Here is a 13588-nt window from a genome sequence, read left to right on the forward strand (position 1 = left end):
ACGTGGGCGCCACCGTAGAACAGCGTCCGTACCAGTCAGAGCAGACAGACGCACGCACACGCCATCTCAGGTCAGGTCAGGTAAGTAGGACCGTCGGCCACGCCTTGCCAGAAGCCGAGGCCCAGTCCAACGGCGGTGGTAAACGAGCGCACGTATGAATCCCAAGACACGATGCCGATCCCACCCAGATAGCCGCCGCCGCCCTCGTCGAACCATCCATCGCAGCCCTTGCAATGCTCTATCACATCCGACCAACATCCAGCCAAATCCGCGCCGCACGACGGTGTATCTCACCAGGTGCATATCAGTAATCGTACACCGGTGCGGGATCACCAGTTCATGCTCGACTCCCGCAGGATGGGCGCAGAGATCGCCGCAGGCGCGATCCTCCGCTGTGTCATCCCCTGGCTCGGGCTCGTCCGCGCATTGTACTGGTCTTCCTCGGGGTGTTCGCCCTGGAAGCCCCGCAGCGAGTCCTCCGCGTAGTAGAAGCTGCGTCTCCGCTGGCCACCGACGCTGTCCTGGTCGAAGTCGCGGTCAGGCGGACGCGCGCCAGCGACCTCCGTCGGCTCAGAGAGACGACGGTGGGCGAGCTCCCTACGCCGTACGATGCTGCGGTAGACAAGGAAGGCGAGCACGAGAAGGGCGACACCACCAAGCGCGCTGACAACACCGATGATGGCATCCTCGCGCGTCTTGCTCGCACCGCTCTCCGAGGACGCACTGCCGTCGTTCGAGCCCGAAGATGAACCACCCGAGGCCGAGCCACCACCGTTCGGGTCCGAGATGGAGAGGACAGAGAAGCCACTCTCGACCTTGTTGGCAAGGGACTCGAGCGTCGGGTCACCGGTGCCCGTGTAGAACGAGCTGGAGGTGTCCTTGATGAGCGAGGCCAGCGTGCTGACCTTGTCCTGCGGGATGTACGCGAGGAATGTGGTCCCGAGCTTCTGCACGTCGCCAGTCGAAGTGTATGCATCCGTGACATACACTTGCAGCGCAAACGTGATCATGTCGTCCGCTGTTGTCCAATTAGCGAGCAACCCTATCCTCAACGAGATTCGCACTCACAGGTGATACCCAGGCTGGTTTGAATGATAATCGGCATGTACGCAAAGATTTGCGACGCCGACACATCGCTCGTAGACACGAAGTCCCAGTTCAGCGACCCAATGTTGAACAGCAGACTGATCAGCGTCTTATCCGACGTCTGCGAGTCGCTGTCGAGGCCGTTCGCCGGGTAGATGCGCCGCGGCAGCGAGCTCGGCAGCGCGGACACCGACAGCGTCGTCGACGGCTGGATCGTGTTCGGATCGAATGTCGAAGTCGGTGCGTCCGGATCCGTGTTCGTCGTCGTCGGCGTGTCCGAGGTCGACGTCGACTCCGGCGCGAAGGCGAGGGACTCGCTGGTGATCCACGAGTACTGCGAGTTGACCGAGAAGGACGCAGTAGTGGTGGACACGGCGACGGTCGTCGCGGTGGTCGTGCTCCACAGCGTAGAGGTGCCGCTGCTGCTGTTGGCCGGTCCCGACGGGAAGCTGACCACGGCGCTGCTCGTCGCGTTGGCGCTCCCGGAAGCGGTTTCCGTCGCATTGGCAGAAGCGGTCACGTTCACGGAAGCCGACGCAGTGATACTACCCGACACGCCCGAGGATGTAGCCGTCGCGGACTCGGTAATGGTGCTCGAGTTCCACGGTGCGGACGATGAGTCCCAGGGAAGCGACGATGATGCATTACCCGGGAAATCGGAAGACGTGGCAGATGCCGAGAAGCTGGTGAAGCTGGATGAAGCAGGGAAGCTGCTTGAATTGTCCGAGGCCGTTATAGACGGAATGGCCGACGAATCGGTGATCGAAGGAAGCGCAGACGAATCCGAGAATCCGCTCGAGGCTGGGAACGACGAAGACGGCGTCGCCGTGTCCGTGAGGCTGCTCCACCAGCTGGACAGAGGGTTGCCATCGCTTGACGAGGATGCAGCGCCCGAAGACGGGGCACTGTCCGAAGGTGATGCGGTGGTCACGCTGTCGCTGGCGGCCGAGCTCGCAGGCACGCTGGATTCAGACGCCGTGGGTGGTACGGTCGAGCTCGCGCTGCCACTCGCACTGCCGCTTGAAACGGCGCTGGTAGCCGCAACCGATGTTCCTGAAGAGCTTGTAACGGCGCCCGAAGACGCGGAGCCGCTCGCCGAAGTCGCAGGTGCGGACGAGCTAGTCGTTCCCGCAAGGCCGCAGGACAGACCACCCAGAAGGCCAGCGCAGCTGCTGGATTCAGCCTGCGAGCTCACGGACGAAGAACCCGCGCTAGCTGATGATGTGACAGTACCCGTGACAGATGCTGAGGTGGTAGCTGCGGACGTGCTGGCGGCGGCGGTGGACGCCGTGCCTGACGAGGCTGCGCTAGCGGAGGATGAGGCCGTCGTGGAGGGGACAGAGCTGGTTGTTGCGGATGCGCTGCTGCTGCTGCTGCTCGTGCCGGTGAGCCAGCCCAAGTCGAACGGATCGCTGGACGAGGAAGACGCAGCACTTGAGGTGGTCGTCCCCGATGTTTCGGTAGAGGAAGAGGACGTCCCCGAGCTTGACGAAGAGGCGCCAGAAGAAGTGGAAGATGAGGAAGAGGAAGAGCCGGACGAAGTCCCACTGGCAGAGCTCGAACCGCTAGCCGCTGTTGACGTGCAAGGAGATTGTGCGGGGATAGAGAGAAGGGGGGAGTATTCGTCAGTAGTCAGTCGCCACTTGTGAAGAAGTACACGCACACGTCGAAGCACCGGGCTCCGCCGACGAGCTGTCGCCCAGTCCGAGGATGTCCAGGATGCCTTGGCCACTATTAGCCGTCTGCAAATTGCGCACCGATCAGCACGCACCGTCACGTCGGTATACGGTCTCTATCGCATCCCTCCGGCCAACGCGCTTGACCATGCCCCGCTTGTGGTCAAATGGTGTCGGGACATGGGCGTCAGCAAGCTGGACGGAGTATGCGATGAGAGCGAGGAGCGTGATAAAGGATTGAACGAGCATGTCAAGTCTTCAGAGTGTATGTGTTGGAGGGGGGAACGGATTCGGGTCCGTGTTATTGTGTTGTCGGTGGTGGGTGTTGCTGTCGAGCGTGGGCGAAAGGAACGTGGGGCGCTGGGTAGCGGCTAGGTATTTCGGCGCGGGTGCCGATGGGGGCGATTGCTCGTCGGCGTCGCGGAGGCAGGATGACCACCGGAGGGGCGCAGCAACGACGGCAAGGCCGCAGGTTATAGAGGACAAGTCTAGCGACAGCGAAGAGGAAAAGAAGCAAAACAGGGACAACGGCCTGTTTGATCTTGTTTGCTGATGGCCCTGCCGTCGTGACGGGGCGTGAACGCGGGCTTCTTCTTGTGATGCGCACAAGGCAGATGCGGACGATGCTGAAGAGGTGTAGCGCCGCTGAGCTCGCAGGGCGGACACGGTGTCTTCAAACCAAGGACGAACAACCTAGACCCGCAGCAGCTCCTGCTCCTCAGCCTTGCCTGGGTTGTTGCCATGGGACCTTCAGTTTACCCAACTCGCTCGCATGCCCTCGCCCTCAATTTCACCGACCCGATCAATCCCCGCAGCCGCACAGCGTGGCCGCCTCAGCTCGCCTTCAAGCCCCCCTTGTGCCCGTTGATAGCGCTATAGCGGGGGCGTTGCCTTTCCCGATGGGTCCAAGGTGGCCACCATGGCCGCGGCGCACCCTCACTAGCCCTACCACACGTCACATCCGCAATGGAACTGAACTTCGCTTGATTCTCGCACCCGGGCATTCACTCAAAACTGGAAACTATCCTGACCATATGAAGGCATGGTTGCATTTATAGATGCATGGGCATACAGCATAGACGACGACAATGAGTGATGACAGCACAAGCAAGAGACCCGATCAACGTATGCCATCTCGCGAAGTTCAAGGCTTATATGAAGCCGATCTATCGTTATCGTTAGTACTGCATCGCGTACATCACCAGCACAGACCCTCACCTTGTTCGCAACGTCGAGCGCGTCGTGGTCCGCCGTCAAGCGAACGTACGCCTTCTTCTTGCCATCAGGACTGCACAAGAGTAAGCAGGACGTCCGGCTAGCACAAAATGGGGACGACGCGAGGAAACATGATCGACACGAGATATCGCCGTCGCCAGGGTCCCTCGACTAACGGAAAAGGGATGAAGGACAAAGGTAAAATCAACACGTACCGGATGAGCGTGTTCACCCGCGCAGCCTGGACGTCGTACAGCTTCTTCACCGCGTCCTTGATCTGGCGCTTGTTCGCCTTCAAGTCCACGATGAACACAAGCGTGTTGTGCTCCTCGATCTTCTTCATCGCCGACTCGGTGTTCAAGGGGCTGTGGGGGACTTGCGTCAGCTTTCCTACTCTTGTATTGTCAACCTTGCAGACGCTAACTCACCTGACAATCGTCCTGAACTGGTCCATCCGCGGCGCATGGGGAACGCTCTTCCGCGGGTACTTCGGCTCGCGCGGCAGGCGCAGCGTCTTCGGCCGGTGGAAGGACACCGAGAAGCGCGGCTTGCGCGAGGAGTGCGAGTGCACGCCCTGCAGCGCCGCCTTCTTCGCCAGCTTGGCCTTCGTGTCTTTTGCTGAGGTATATATTAGTATGCGGTGCAGGGACAGAGCCATGAGCGATGCAAGCGCGGCGAATGCAGGGGAAGATATGAGTGGGAGGGGTGGGAGGACATGCGAATGCCGTGATCGGGGGGTTGTAGAGGGTGGAAGAGGCATGGTAGGAGCGCATCGCTCGCGTCGCGCAGCTTCGGATACGCACTCTTGGGGGCCGCCGCCTTGGCTGATTTTGCTGGTGCCATTGCTGGAAAGTCTATGCGTCAAAAGTCAGCGATCGATCCTCCCAGATAATCCGTCCTGTCCTGCTGCACAACGTCTGGCACAAAGAGGGATGTAGCGGAGTGCGTATGGAGTCCACCACGAATGTGCTTGGTCGAAGGTGCAGGCGTGTCGAGCAGGTGGATGAATCCCACCGATATAGCAGGTCCCTCCAAACCCGTCATCCATACCCTCCCACCCAAATCCACCCCTTCTACCGCTTCTAACCGCACCAAATCCACCCAGCGCACTCCCTACGTCCCTCCAGACGTTCCCCGAGCAGCAGGACGGCCAGGAAGTCGGGCATGGGCTCACCTTGAGGGTCGGCGGACGCTGTCTGTTGATCGAGCACAAATCTCCACGGACGACGTGACGGGGGTGTGACGAGTGCGTGATGTGACGGGAGCCGTGTCATTGGCCATGTGCGGGGTGGACTTAGCCGTGGGTGGATGGCGCTTCTATGGTCTTTCATATGTACCCCCTCTGAGTAGGTACATGCCAAAACTCAGAGTAGAGACTTAGCTACTACAGATTTGCCTCTTTCAAAGGCCCTTCAAGCCACCTGTTTGGATCTGTACTCCGGCTTGCGGCAGCGCATAGAAATACCGAAGACGTTGGTAGCAATAGCTGGCAGCTGGATTATGGCACTGCGTTGCATATGGCCTTCTCAAAAGCGAGCGCTTGCGGCTACCCGTCTTGTATGAGAGCCATGCGTGTTTGCTATATTCGCAAGGGGAACAACGACTCAGGTGCGACGCCAGTGCTGTCGTTGACCTCAGCTGTCACGCAGGCAAGTCCGAGTCGTGCCAGCGACAGCGAGACTCGGTTATCGCTCGGGCGATTGCGTATTCCGTAGCGTAGTGAATGCGGCTAAAGCTTGCTCAGGTCGCTTTCTCGAAATCTTCGCTCAGGAGGGTAAGTTACCATATCATAAGTCTTAAATTCAATGACTGCGCTACACTTCGACGACATTACAACAGACATGGATTCGTAAAGTACATGAGTTGGAGGAGGAGAAAATTCGTTAAGCATACACAATAGGATAGAAGAAAGTACATAGAATCAAACATGGCGAAAAATATCCGGCTCGCCGAAGGTAATGCCCATCTGGAGCCCCTTTTCGCGTATTTCATCGTCGACCTCTTCCACGACTTCGACGTGCAGAGGACCAGTAACCCCCTGCCAATGATGGCGCTGCCACAGCGTCTCCAAGAGCAGGTCGACTTCCAAACCTTTCTTGCCGGTGAGTCGCAAGCAGAGGCGGCGCAGACTGGCCAAGCAGTGAGAGGACGGGTCCATCAAGCCCTCGAAGATTTGGTCCTGGACGTTAGACGTGGACTCTATCTCCAACGAGACGAGGCGGGAAGCTTCCTCGGAGAAGAGGTACGCTCGGAGGGCCAGCTTGTCGCCAAAGGGAAGGCAGAGGCTGAGGTGCGTAAGCGCATCAGCTTGCTTGAGAAAGACGTATAGATTAGGCTCCGATGATTTCTGCCGTGACCCCTGAAGAGCAATCCTCGCACTGACGAGGCCCGGTGCGTCCGTAACACCAAGCACCCGATAGAGTTGCGATAGCGTCTCTGGCTCGATCTCCTGGCCATTGACGACGAAACTGACGAGGCCGTGGGCGTTCACATAAGGGGGAATCTCCTTCAGCAAGGCATTTGTAAGGCTGTATGCCACCTCGACACCAAACCTGGATATGCCCCTCTCTCTGAAGCGCTTGAACTCCTTGAGAAGCGTACCCGTATTGGCCAGTGTCAATCGGCGGTTCGTGTAAGACGATGGGAAAAGCGGTGCGAGGCTTCCGATCGGGGTTGCTGGACAAACTGGCAAAACATTAGCGACGACGATACGGATGATCCCTGGACATGATACGTACCCGACTGACTAACCGGAATTATGCTGGCAGCACCCAGATCGTACACCCGCTTCTGCGCCTTCGTGGGTCCAGGATTGCGGCCAATTTGCCTGAGCCATGCCGATGAGCATAAGAATGACTTTCGTGAGGATATATTTACTGACCCCTGGGATATCGTATAGTCGATCTTGGTCGGCTTCTTCAAGGTCTTCTTGTAGTTGCGTCCCATTCTGAATGCGGTCTTGCGATGGTATTGGGGTATGTAGGCTTTGGCTTGCGTTACTGTAGTAGACCATCGTGATACTCTTTTATATGTTAGCTATAAGCGCCGCCGGACGACATAAACACTGTAGCCTCATGGCCCAGAATAACTGCCCGCCGTGCAGGAAGGTCATAAAGGACAAATTATTCCGCTTTGACCTAGTAGGTCGATACCTGAGGTACCTGAGGTGACTCGATTGGTGCACACCTTTGAGACGTCGTGGCAGTGTGGGCGCTTGTGAACTGGCATGCCTTCAACGAGTGCTATCACATGGAGAGGCAGTACACGAAGTAGTGATTGTGGCAACGCTAGCAGGCAGAAGCCAGGTCAAATCACGCCTTGGCCTCGTGTCCTCGACCCCTTTTGGGTAGCTTGAGGATGCTGCCAGGGGCTGTGTTCAGGCCTGCCGGAGCGTGATTGTGTTTCGAAGCCCGGCCAGTAGACGACGCCGACTCGTCCAGAGGAACAAAGACCAGGAGAAGGTGTAGTGCACAGCCGAAGCTCCGGGTAGGATACATGCGGGTCACAAATCCAAACAATCTGACCCAACCTGCCAAATGGGTTACGCTGATGGGCGGGCCGCCCAGCCGCATCTGATATAAAAAGGACGACCTGCGCTTTCGTTTGACCATGGACCATCGGACACCTACCCAACTGACTACCTGGATAACGTTGGATGGACCTCCTCCAGGCAAATGCGCTTGATCATCCGTTTCGTACGGGTGGTTGAGCGTGTCTGCTAGGCTCGATAGGGGCTGTCAAGTGCGCGACGCGTTAATGGTAGATGGGTCGCTACTGCTGTCGTTGCCGAGGCTGTTCGATAAGCAGTCAGCGCCAACGACAGCGGGACCTTGCCCGGGCCCTCGAGCGTAGCGTGTTAATTCACACACCTTGATGGGTGGGTGGTGTCCACAGCGAGAGAGCGCGGGGCGTCGTTGAGATCGTCGGCTACCTTCACCACGGTGAGGGTGGCCAGACGGTGGAGATGTCACACGCTCGCTCGCTGCCACCATCGTGCACGTCCGTTGATACCTCTCGCAGCAAAGCGAGCGGAGGAGGCGGTGTGCGATATGTGGCGTGGCCATTGTGCCCGGTACAGTATACGTAGCCATTCGAAGCACATCCTAGTAGTTGTCTGTCGACGACATTCAATGAACGAATCCCTGCCTCTGCGGTTATACTATACTTGCCGGCAATTTTTGGAAACTTTCCATGCCCTCGACGGGGCCGTCGATGCTTCGCATCGTCTTACTGACTTCCTATATAGGCCCACACATCGTTCTCTCGGACGCGGAGAACGCCGTCGGGTCGCAACGCCAACTGGCTGCCATGCCTAGTTGCCGGATGTTACTCCCCCTCGAGCAAGGCTTGCGGCATATCGCTTCATGCGGATAGTCAGCGGTCTTGTGGCGTTTGGTGTTGTGCACGGTCGACGTCCTTGCCGCGGCAAAGCTGGTAGATGGGTCGCACCAGTTGTTGCTGCTGAGGCTGCCGGCTAGGCAGTTTCCCCAGTGATGGCGAGACCCATCAGCGCTCGGGGCCCATTGTGCGTCTGCCACGCTTGCTCTTTAGCTCGCGAACACCACAATGGGCTGGCTTGCGATCGCGGGCGGACGCGCGGCGCCGTCGAGGCTGCCTGCTATCTTCTCCAAAGTAGTTGGCTAGCGGAGGCGTTGCGTGGACGCTCGCTGCCACGGTCGTGCGGTGTCGTCCTTGCTTTCGGGCGGACGGCGGCACCGCGCGATTCGTAGCGTCGACGGGGTGCGGCGTACTCCTCGCACCTTGTCGTCATCGACCGCGGTCTTGGGGACGCGTTCGCGCCTTCTGCGACGCGTTCAGCGCTTGCGCATGGACTCTTCGGACACACGCCCAACCGGCTACCTGGATAACGTTGGATGGACCCCCTCAAGGCAGATGCGCACGATCATCCGTAACTGGTCGGGCGTGTATGCTATGATCGAAAGGGAGCTGTCAGCCGCGCGACGCGTTAATGGTAGATGGGTCACCTCTGCCGTCGTTGCCGACGCTGTCGGGTAGGCAGCGGGCGCCAACGACGGCGAGACCCTGCCCGGGCCCTCGAGCGTAGCGTGTTAACTCACACACCTCGATCGGTGGGCGTGTGTCCAACCCGGGTAGCTGAGCGTCTTCGCGGGCGTTCGGCGAACGGGAAAGGTCTAAGTGGTTTGGCTTGCCCTTGGTGACGTTGATGACCATTTCAGTTGTTTCGTCGGGTCCTTTGTGACCTTCGTCTTCGGACATCCCGCCCAACTGGCTACCAGGATAACGTCGGATATGGCCTCCTCTTGGCGGGCGCGTGCGGCTGTCGGTCTTGTACGGCGATCGTCCATTTCGCATGGCGGTCGTCCGTCTCGCAGGGCAGTCGTGTGCGCCTGCTAGGTTTGAAAGGGGTTCTGCCAGCTGTGCAACGCGATAATGGTAGATGGGCTGCCGCTGCCGCCGTTGCCTTGATCGCTGGGTAGGCGGTTAGGCCAACGACGGCGAGCCCCGTCATCGTTCGGGCTCTCGAGCGTCGCGTGTCATCACACACCTCGATGGGTGGGCGGGTGTCCATAGGGCGGGCGCGCGGCGTCGATGAGGTTGCTCTACCGTCTTGCCTGCGGTGGGAGCGATTCTCATTGCGGCGGCAGTGGCAGGGCGGCGGAGGCGTTGCGTGCTCGCTCGCAGCCGAGGTCGTACGCTACCGATGATGCTTTCCGAGGCAGAGGTGGCATACGGTTCGTGGCGTCGAAAGACGGACAGTTTTTGGGACCCATACATGCCATCGTGCACGTGCGACTCTTTCTTTCGATCTTCCAATGTATCTGTTTTCATGTGAGAAACTTGGCTAGGCCATAGATTGCTTGCCAACGTACCTATGTAGCTTACAGCTCGCGTTCATCGTACATACACCATACTCTCACCAACGTACAACCTACAACACCGATTTCCACGGCCTCACCTTCGCCGCATCGCCCAACGTATCGCACAACCTCCTCACGACGCCCCTTTCCTGCTCGCTGAGGAACAACAGCACCATGTTGATGCGCGAGACCTTGCTCAAGCCGTTGAGATACGACAGGACTTTCGGTGCCGTATCTGGGTTGTTGGGTAGTACGTCCAAGAAGGTCTGCAGCATCGATAGCAAGATAGGCGGCTCGAGATTAGACTGGAAGAGAGCGGGTAAGGTGGATGGGTCGACGTATTTCTGCAACAGGCATCGTTAGTAAACAGATGCTCGCGCCTGAAGTGCGCATAGTCACGACGCACAGTCAGATACGTCCACCTCTGCTCTGCGTTTCCTGCAAACTGCATCGCGCGCGTGAAGTCGTGCAGCGACTTTGGAGGGGCGGCGAGATACGCGTTTGTCGCCACGCTAGGTGCTGGTGCCGGAGTAGGAGGCGCCTCATCCTCCTCGGGCAGAGGGAACCTCGTCTTGGGCGTGATTCGCGAGTGGTTTCCGTCTACGCGATACAGCCCGCCACCGACCTTGCTCTGCTTCGACGCGTCCCGACTTTGTTTTGCATCTTGGAACGACGAAGAGGCCTTGCTTGCGGACGAAGACGCATTGCCTGCTGACGAGGACGTTCCTAGCGCATCGCTCGCAGCCGGCTTCGCGGAACGCGGCGGCCCGTCGTCCACCACCTCGATCAGCACTCTTCTCCTCGGGGGCTTTCCTGCGGACTGTGAAGGTGTCAATCGAGAGATAATCCGTCATCATGGAGACACGTACATGCGCCGCCTCTTTCGTGACCTTCTCGATCTTCGCCAGCTCTTGCTTGACTGCGTCGTTGTTAGGTTCCCTCTTTAGCGCAGCTTTGAGGTCTGCAGAACCCCGTCAGTCAAATAGATGCCGGATCAGCACCCATCGCACCTTGTATCGCTTCCTCAAGCTTCCCAATCCCCTGCCTGGCTTGCCCCCTTCGGAACAGCGCCTTCACATTCTGAGGGTCGATCGACAGCGTCGAAGTACAGTCCCTCTCTGCATCTTCTAGTCTGATAAAGTGGGTCAGTGACGCACACAGAGGCTTTGTTAGTGTGAACGTACTTGCCTAGCTTGAGATATGCAGCCGCGCGGTTCAGGAAGAAAGTCGGATCGTGCTTGTCTGCAAGTATAGCCTCGGTGTAATGGCCCACCGCCGCGACATAGTCGCCTGATTTGAATGCCGTATTCCCCTTCTCCTTCGCTGCTTGCGCCTTCGATGCCATGTCCGAGATCTTGAGCTCTTCGCGTCGATCTGAACGCGCTCTGGGATGGTGATGGAAAGTGGGAAAAAGAGCTGACCACGTGCTATCGCGCATCACGCGCGCCGGACGCGCCTTTGTTCCCGCAACCATCAAGGCACGCTCATTATGGACGGCCCGTCCGCTCTTTCCTCGATGCTCACCTGTACACCGTCCGCACGCCTCTTTCCATGAGGACCGCGTGGTTCCTCGGCCTCAGTAACCATATCCCAGGCTCAACAATGGTCTTGTGGCCTTCCCGACTTTGTCATAGATGTATGTTGAGAAATCGATGTCCGGTCTCCCGCCCCAGGGCCGAGTCCATAACTTTGGCACAAGCACTTCCTCCCATCTTCCTGACGACCAGTGACAACGAGACCGCGCCGCTCGTCTAATTCTCGGAATGAGCGGGGTACAAAAGCCCGCGCCGCAGAGCACGAAGCCCGGCCCTGCTCCTCCTTCCTGTACTCGTCCCTCCCAGTACTTACCTCTACACCTCCGGCGTCGCTCGTTTTGCTGGCAAAATGCTGTCTTCGCTTGTCTCCCTGTTTTCTATTGCTGTAGCGGTCACCTCCGCCGCGTATGTCGGCCCGGGCGTTGTAACGGGCGACACCGCCGTGCACGACCCGACGATGTGCAAGGACTCGAGCGGGACGTACTTTGTCTTCTGTATGTGTGCGCCGTACTTTCATCGGTGCACTAGACTGAGCCAAACCAAGCTACCGCGCCGGGCATTCAGATCATCACGTCGACGGACAGGACGGCGTGGACCAGCGCTGGACTCGTCTTCCCTGACGGAAGCGCTACCTGGACTGATGAGTACACCGGGGAATCGAACGGGTGCGTGCAAGTATCTTCGTGTGGGGCAATTCATCTCACTATACTTTCAGCAACCTTTGGGCGCCTGAGTGCTACTATGATGGGTCGCAGTTCTACCTGTATTACGCTGCCTCGAGCTTCGGCTCGCAGAAGGTATCATCAACTCATTTTCAAAAAAAAAAAACTCGAATCTCACATTTCATTTAGTCCGCGATCTTCCTCGCGACCTCGTCAACTGGAAAGTCCGGCGATTGGGTCGATCACGGCGAGGTCATCGCGAGCAACAGCGGCGACCCTTACAACGTGAGCAGTCAATCTCCTCTCTCCTTCGTTCTCGACTAACATGCGACTCTCTTAGGCTATCGACCCTAAGTACGTCGCTACAATATACCTCTCGCTCTACCACTGACAATGCCCTCCTTCACTTACAGCCTTTTCATCGGTATGTTTGTCCGTCGCGATCCCTTCACCCTTTCCTGACCCAACCCCCTCAGACGGCTCCACCTGGTACTTCACCTTCGGCTCCTTCTGGAACGGCATCTACGGCATGACCGTCAGCCCCAGCAGCGGCCTCGCCGACGGTTCCTCGCCCGCCAACCTCGCCGCGCGCCCCAACAACGGCGGCGCGCTTGAGGCGTCCTCCGTCTTCAAGTATGGCGATTCGTACTACCTGTTTACGAGCTGGGATAAGTGCTGCTCGGGTAAGTGCTCGATCAATCGTCCATTCTCTTCTACCCAACCCTTCTTATCCACGTATCTCATTGGCCCTTCCCCTCCCTCCCCATCCGCTCGCCAACTCATTCGCCCTCCCAGGCACCTCCTCCACCTACAACATCCGCGTCGGGCGTGCGTCCTCCGCCGCGGGCCCCTACACCGACGCCGACGGCGTCGCGCTCACCTCCGGCGGCGGCACGCTCGTTCTCGAGACGCACGACCAGATCTTCGGTCCTGGCGGGCAGGACGTGTGGGAGGACGACGATGGCCCGATTCTGGTTTACCGTGAGTGTCGCTTTGAGACTTATCTCTCGAGTTCAAGAAGGGCTCACGCATGCCTATCTACAGACTACTACACTGACGCCGGCAGCTTCCTCGGTATCAACCGCCTCGACTTTTCGTCGGGCTGGCCTGTGGTGGCTTGAAGGAATCGGTTGACACATGGAAGGCTCTTTGTAGCAATACAACGAAAAGAGGATAACTAGGTAGGTAGTATATGTAAAAGTCTTGCAAAGGGAATCCAGTTGCGAATACACGAGGAAAGTTGGATGCAAATTACAGTCTGAAAGAGGACGTTCGCAAGTAGAGCGTGTTTCCGTCCAGGGGTTCCGTGGGCGAATTATACAAAGGCAGAAAGCGTACGTGTGCGGGTTCTACGAGTACGATGATATGCAAGGGAGTTCCAAAAACTGACGTCTTTCACCCAGACTGCTTGTCGCCCGGTCAACGACTTGCGGCGGAATGCGGGCGAGCACGCGCGACGCCTCAGCCACCCTGCCACACAAGTAGCTGAGCAACCTCATCGGCATCGCGCACCCGCCTTATGGACACCCGCCCACCCGTCGAGGTGTGTGCATACGCACTGGCAACGCTCGAGG

At 58.4% G+C, this 13588-nt stretch overlaps 7 protein-coding genes across 7 annotated transcripts; 2 read left to right on the forward strand and 5 right to left on the reverse strand.

The window, feature by feature from the left end:
• Window positions 1–329: 329 nt before the first annotated feature.
• On the reverse strand, window positions 330–3011 carry SCHCODRAFT_02493988 (uncharacterized protein; the record flags this gene model as incomplete). The annotated part of the gene is made up of 4 exons (XM_003034288.2): window positions 330–1018; window positions 1069–2658; window positions 2750–2809; window positions 2858–3011. The coding sequence occupies 4 exons, from the start codon at window positions 3009–3011 to the stop codon at window positions 330–332; spliced, it is 2493 nt and encodes an 830-aa protein (XP_003034334.1).
• Window positions 3012–3783: 772 nt separating this feature from the next.
• On the reverse strand, window positions 3784–5193 carry SCHCODRAFT_02614594 (uncharacterized protein). Its single transcript, XM_050344666.1, has 5 exons — window positions 4781–5193; window positions 4406–4595; window positions 4193–4342; window positions 3981–4050; window positions 3784–3928 (listed from the first exon to the last, which is right to left on the reverse strand). Exons 1-5 carry the CDS (start codon window positions 4818–4820, stop codon window positions 3914–3916), a joined length of 465 nt encoding a protein of 154 aa, XP_050201596.1. The 5' UTR covers window positions 4821–5193; the 3' UTR covers window positions 3784–3913.
• A 593-nt stretch (window positions 5194–5786) lies between these two features.
• On the reverse strand, window positions 5787–6979 carry SCHCODRAFT_02676156 (uncharacterized protein). Its single transcript, XM_003034290.2, has 3 exons — window positions 6859–6979; window positions 6716–6804; window positions 5787–6662 (listed from the first exon to the last, which is right to left on the reverse strand). Exons 1-3 carry the CDS (start codon window positions 6921–6923, stop codon window positions 5899–5901), a joined length of 918 nt encoding a protein of 305 aa, XP_003034336.1. The 5' UTR covers window positions 6924–6979; the 3' UTR covers window positions 5787–5898.
• A 1491-nt stretch (window positions 6980–8470) lies between these two features.
• Window positions 8471–8707, forward strand: SCHCODRAFT_02664178 (uncharacterized protein; the record flags this gene model as incomplete). Its single annotated transcript, XM_050346533.1, has 1 exon — window positions 8471–8707. The coding sequence occupies one exon, from the start codon at window positions 8471–8473 to the stop codon at window positions 8705–8707; it is 237 nt and encodes a 78-aa protein (XP_050201597.1).
• A 352-nt stretch (window positions 8708–9059) lies between these two features.
• On the reverse strand, window positions 9060–9468 carry SCHCODRAFT_01123179 (uncharacterized protein; the record flags this gene model as incomplete). The annotated part of the gene is made up of 2 exons (XM_050341062.1): window positions 9060–9253; window positions 9292–9468. 2 exons carry the CDS (start codon window positions 9466–9468, stop codon window positions 9131–9133), a joined length of 300 nt encoding a protein of 99 aa, XP_050201598.1. The 3' UTR covers window positions 9060–9130.
• A 420-nt stretch (window positions 9469–9888) lies between these two features.
• SCHCODRAFT_02493421 (TPR-like protein) lies at window positions 9889–11162 on the reverse strand (the record flags this gene model as incomplete). Its single annotated transcript, XM_050342982.1, has 4 exons — window positions 9889–10161; window positions 10224–10336; window positions 10819–10949; window positions 11002–11162. 4 exons carry the CDS (start codon window positions 11160–11162, stop codon window positions 9889–9891), a joined length of 678 nt encoding a protein of 225 aa, XP_050201599.1.
• A 127-nt stretch (window positions 11163–11289) lies between these two features.
• SCHCODRAFT_02614610 (glycoside hydrolase family 43 protein) lies at window positions 11290–13584 on the forward strand. Its single transcript, XM_003033714.2, has 9 exons — window positions 11290–11846; window positions 11897–12017; window positions 12068–12149; window positions 12204–12299; window positions 12355–12368; window positions 12428–12438; window positions 12491–12697; window positions 12810–12995; window positions 13059–13584. The coding sequence occupies exons 1-9, from the start codon at window positions 11702–11704 to the stop codon at window positions 13133–13135; spliced, it is 939 nt and encodes a 312-aa protein (XP_003033760.1). The 5' UTR covers window positions 11290–11701; the 3' UTR covers window positions 13136–13584.
• The last annotated feature ends 4 nt before the right edge of the window (window positions 13585–13588 follow it).

This window comes from Schizophyllum commune (assembly GCF_000143185.2).
Source record: "Schizophyllum commune H4-8 unplaced genomic scaffold SCHCOscaffold_3, whole genome shotgun sequence".
In the NCBI taxonomy this organism is placed as follows: Eukaryota; Fungi; Basidiomycota; class Agaricomycetes; order Agaricales; family Schizophyllaceae; genus Schizophyllum; species Schizophyllum commune.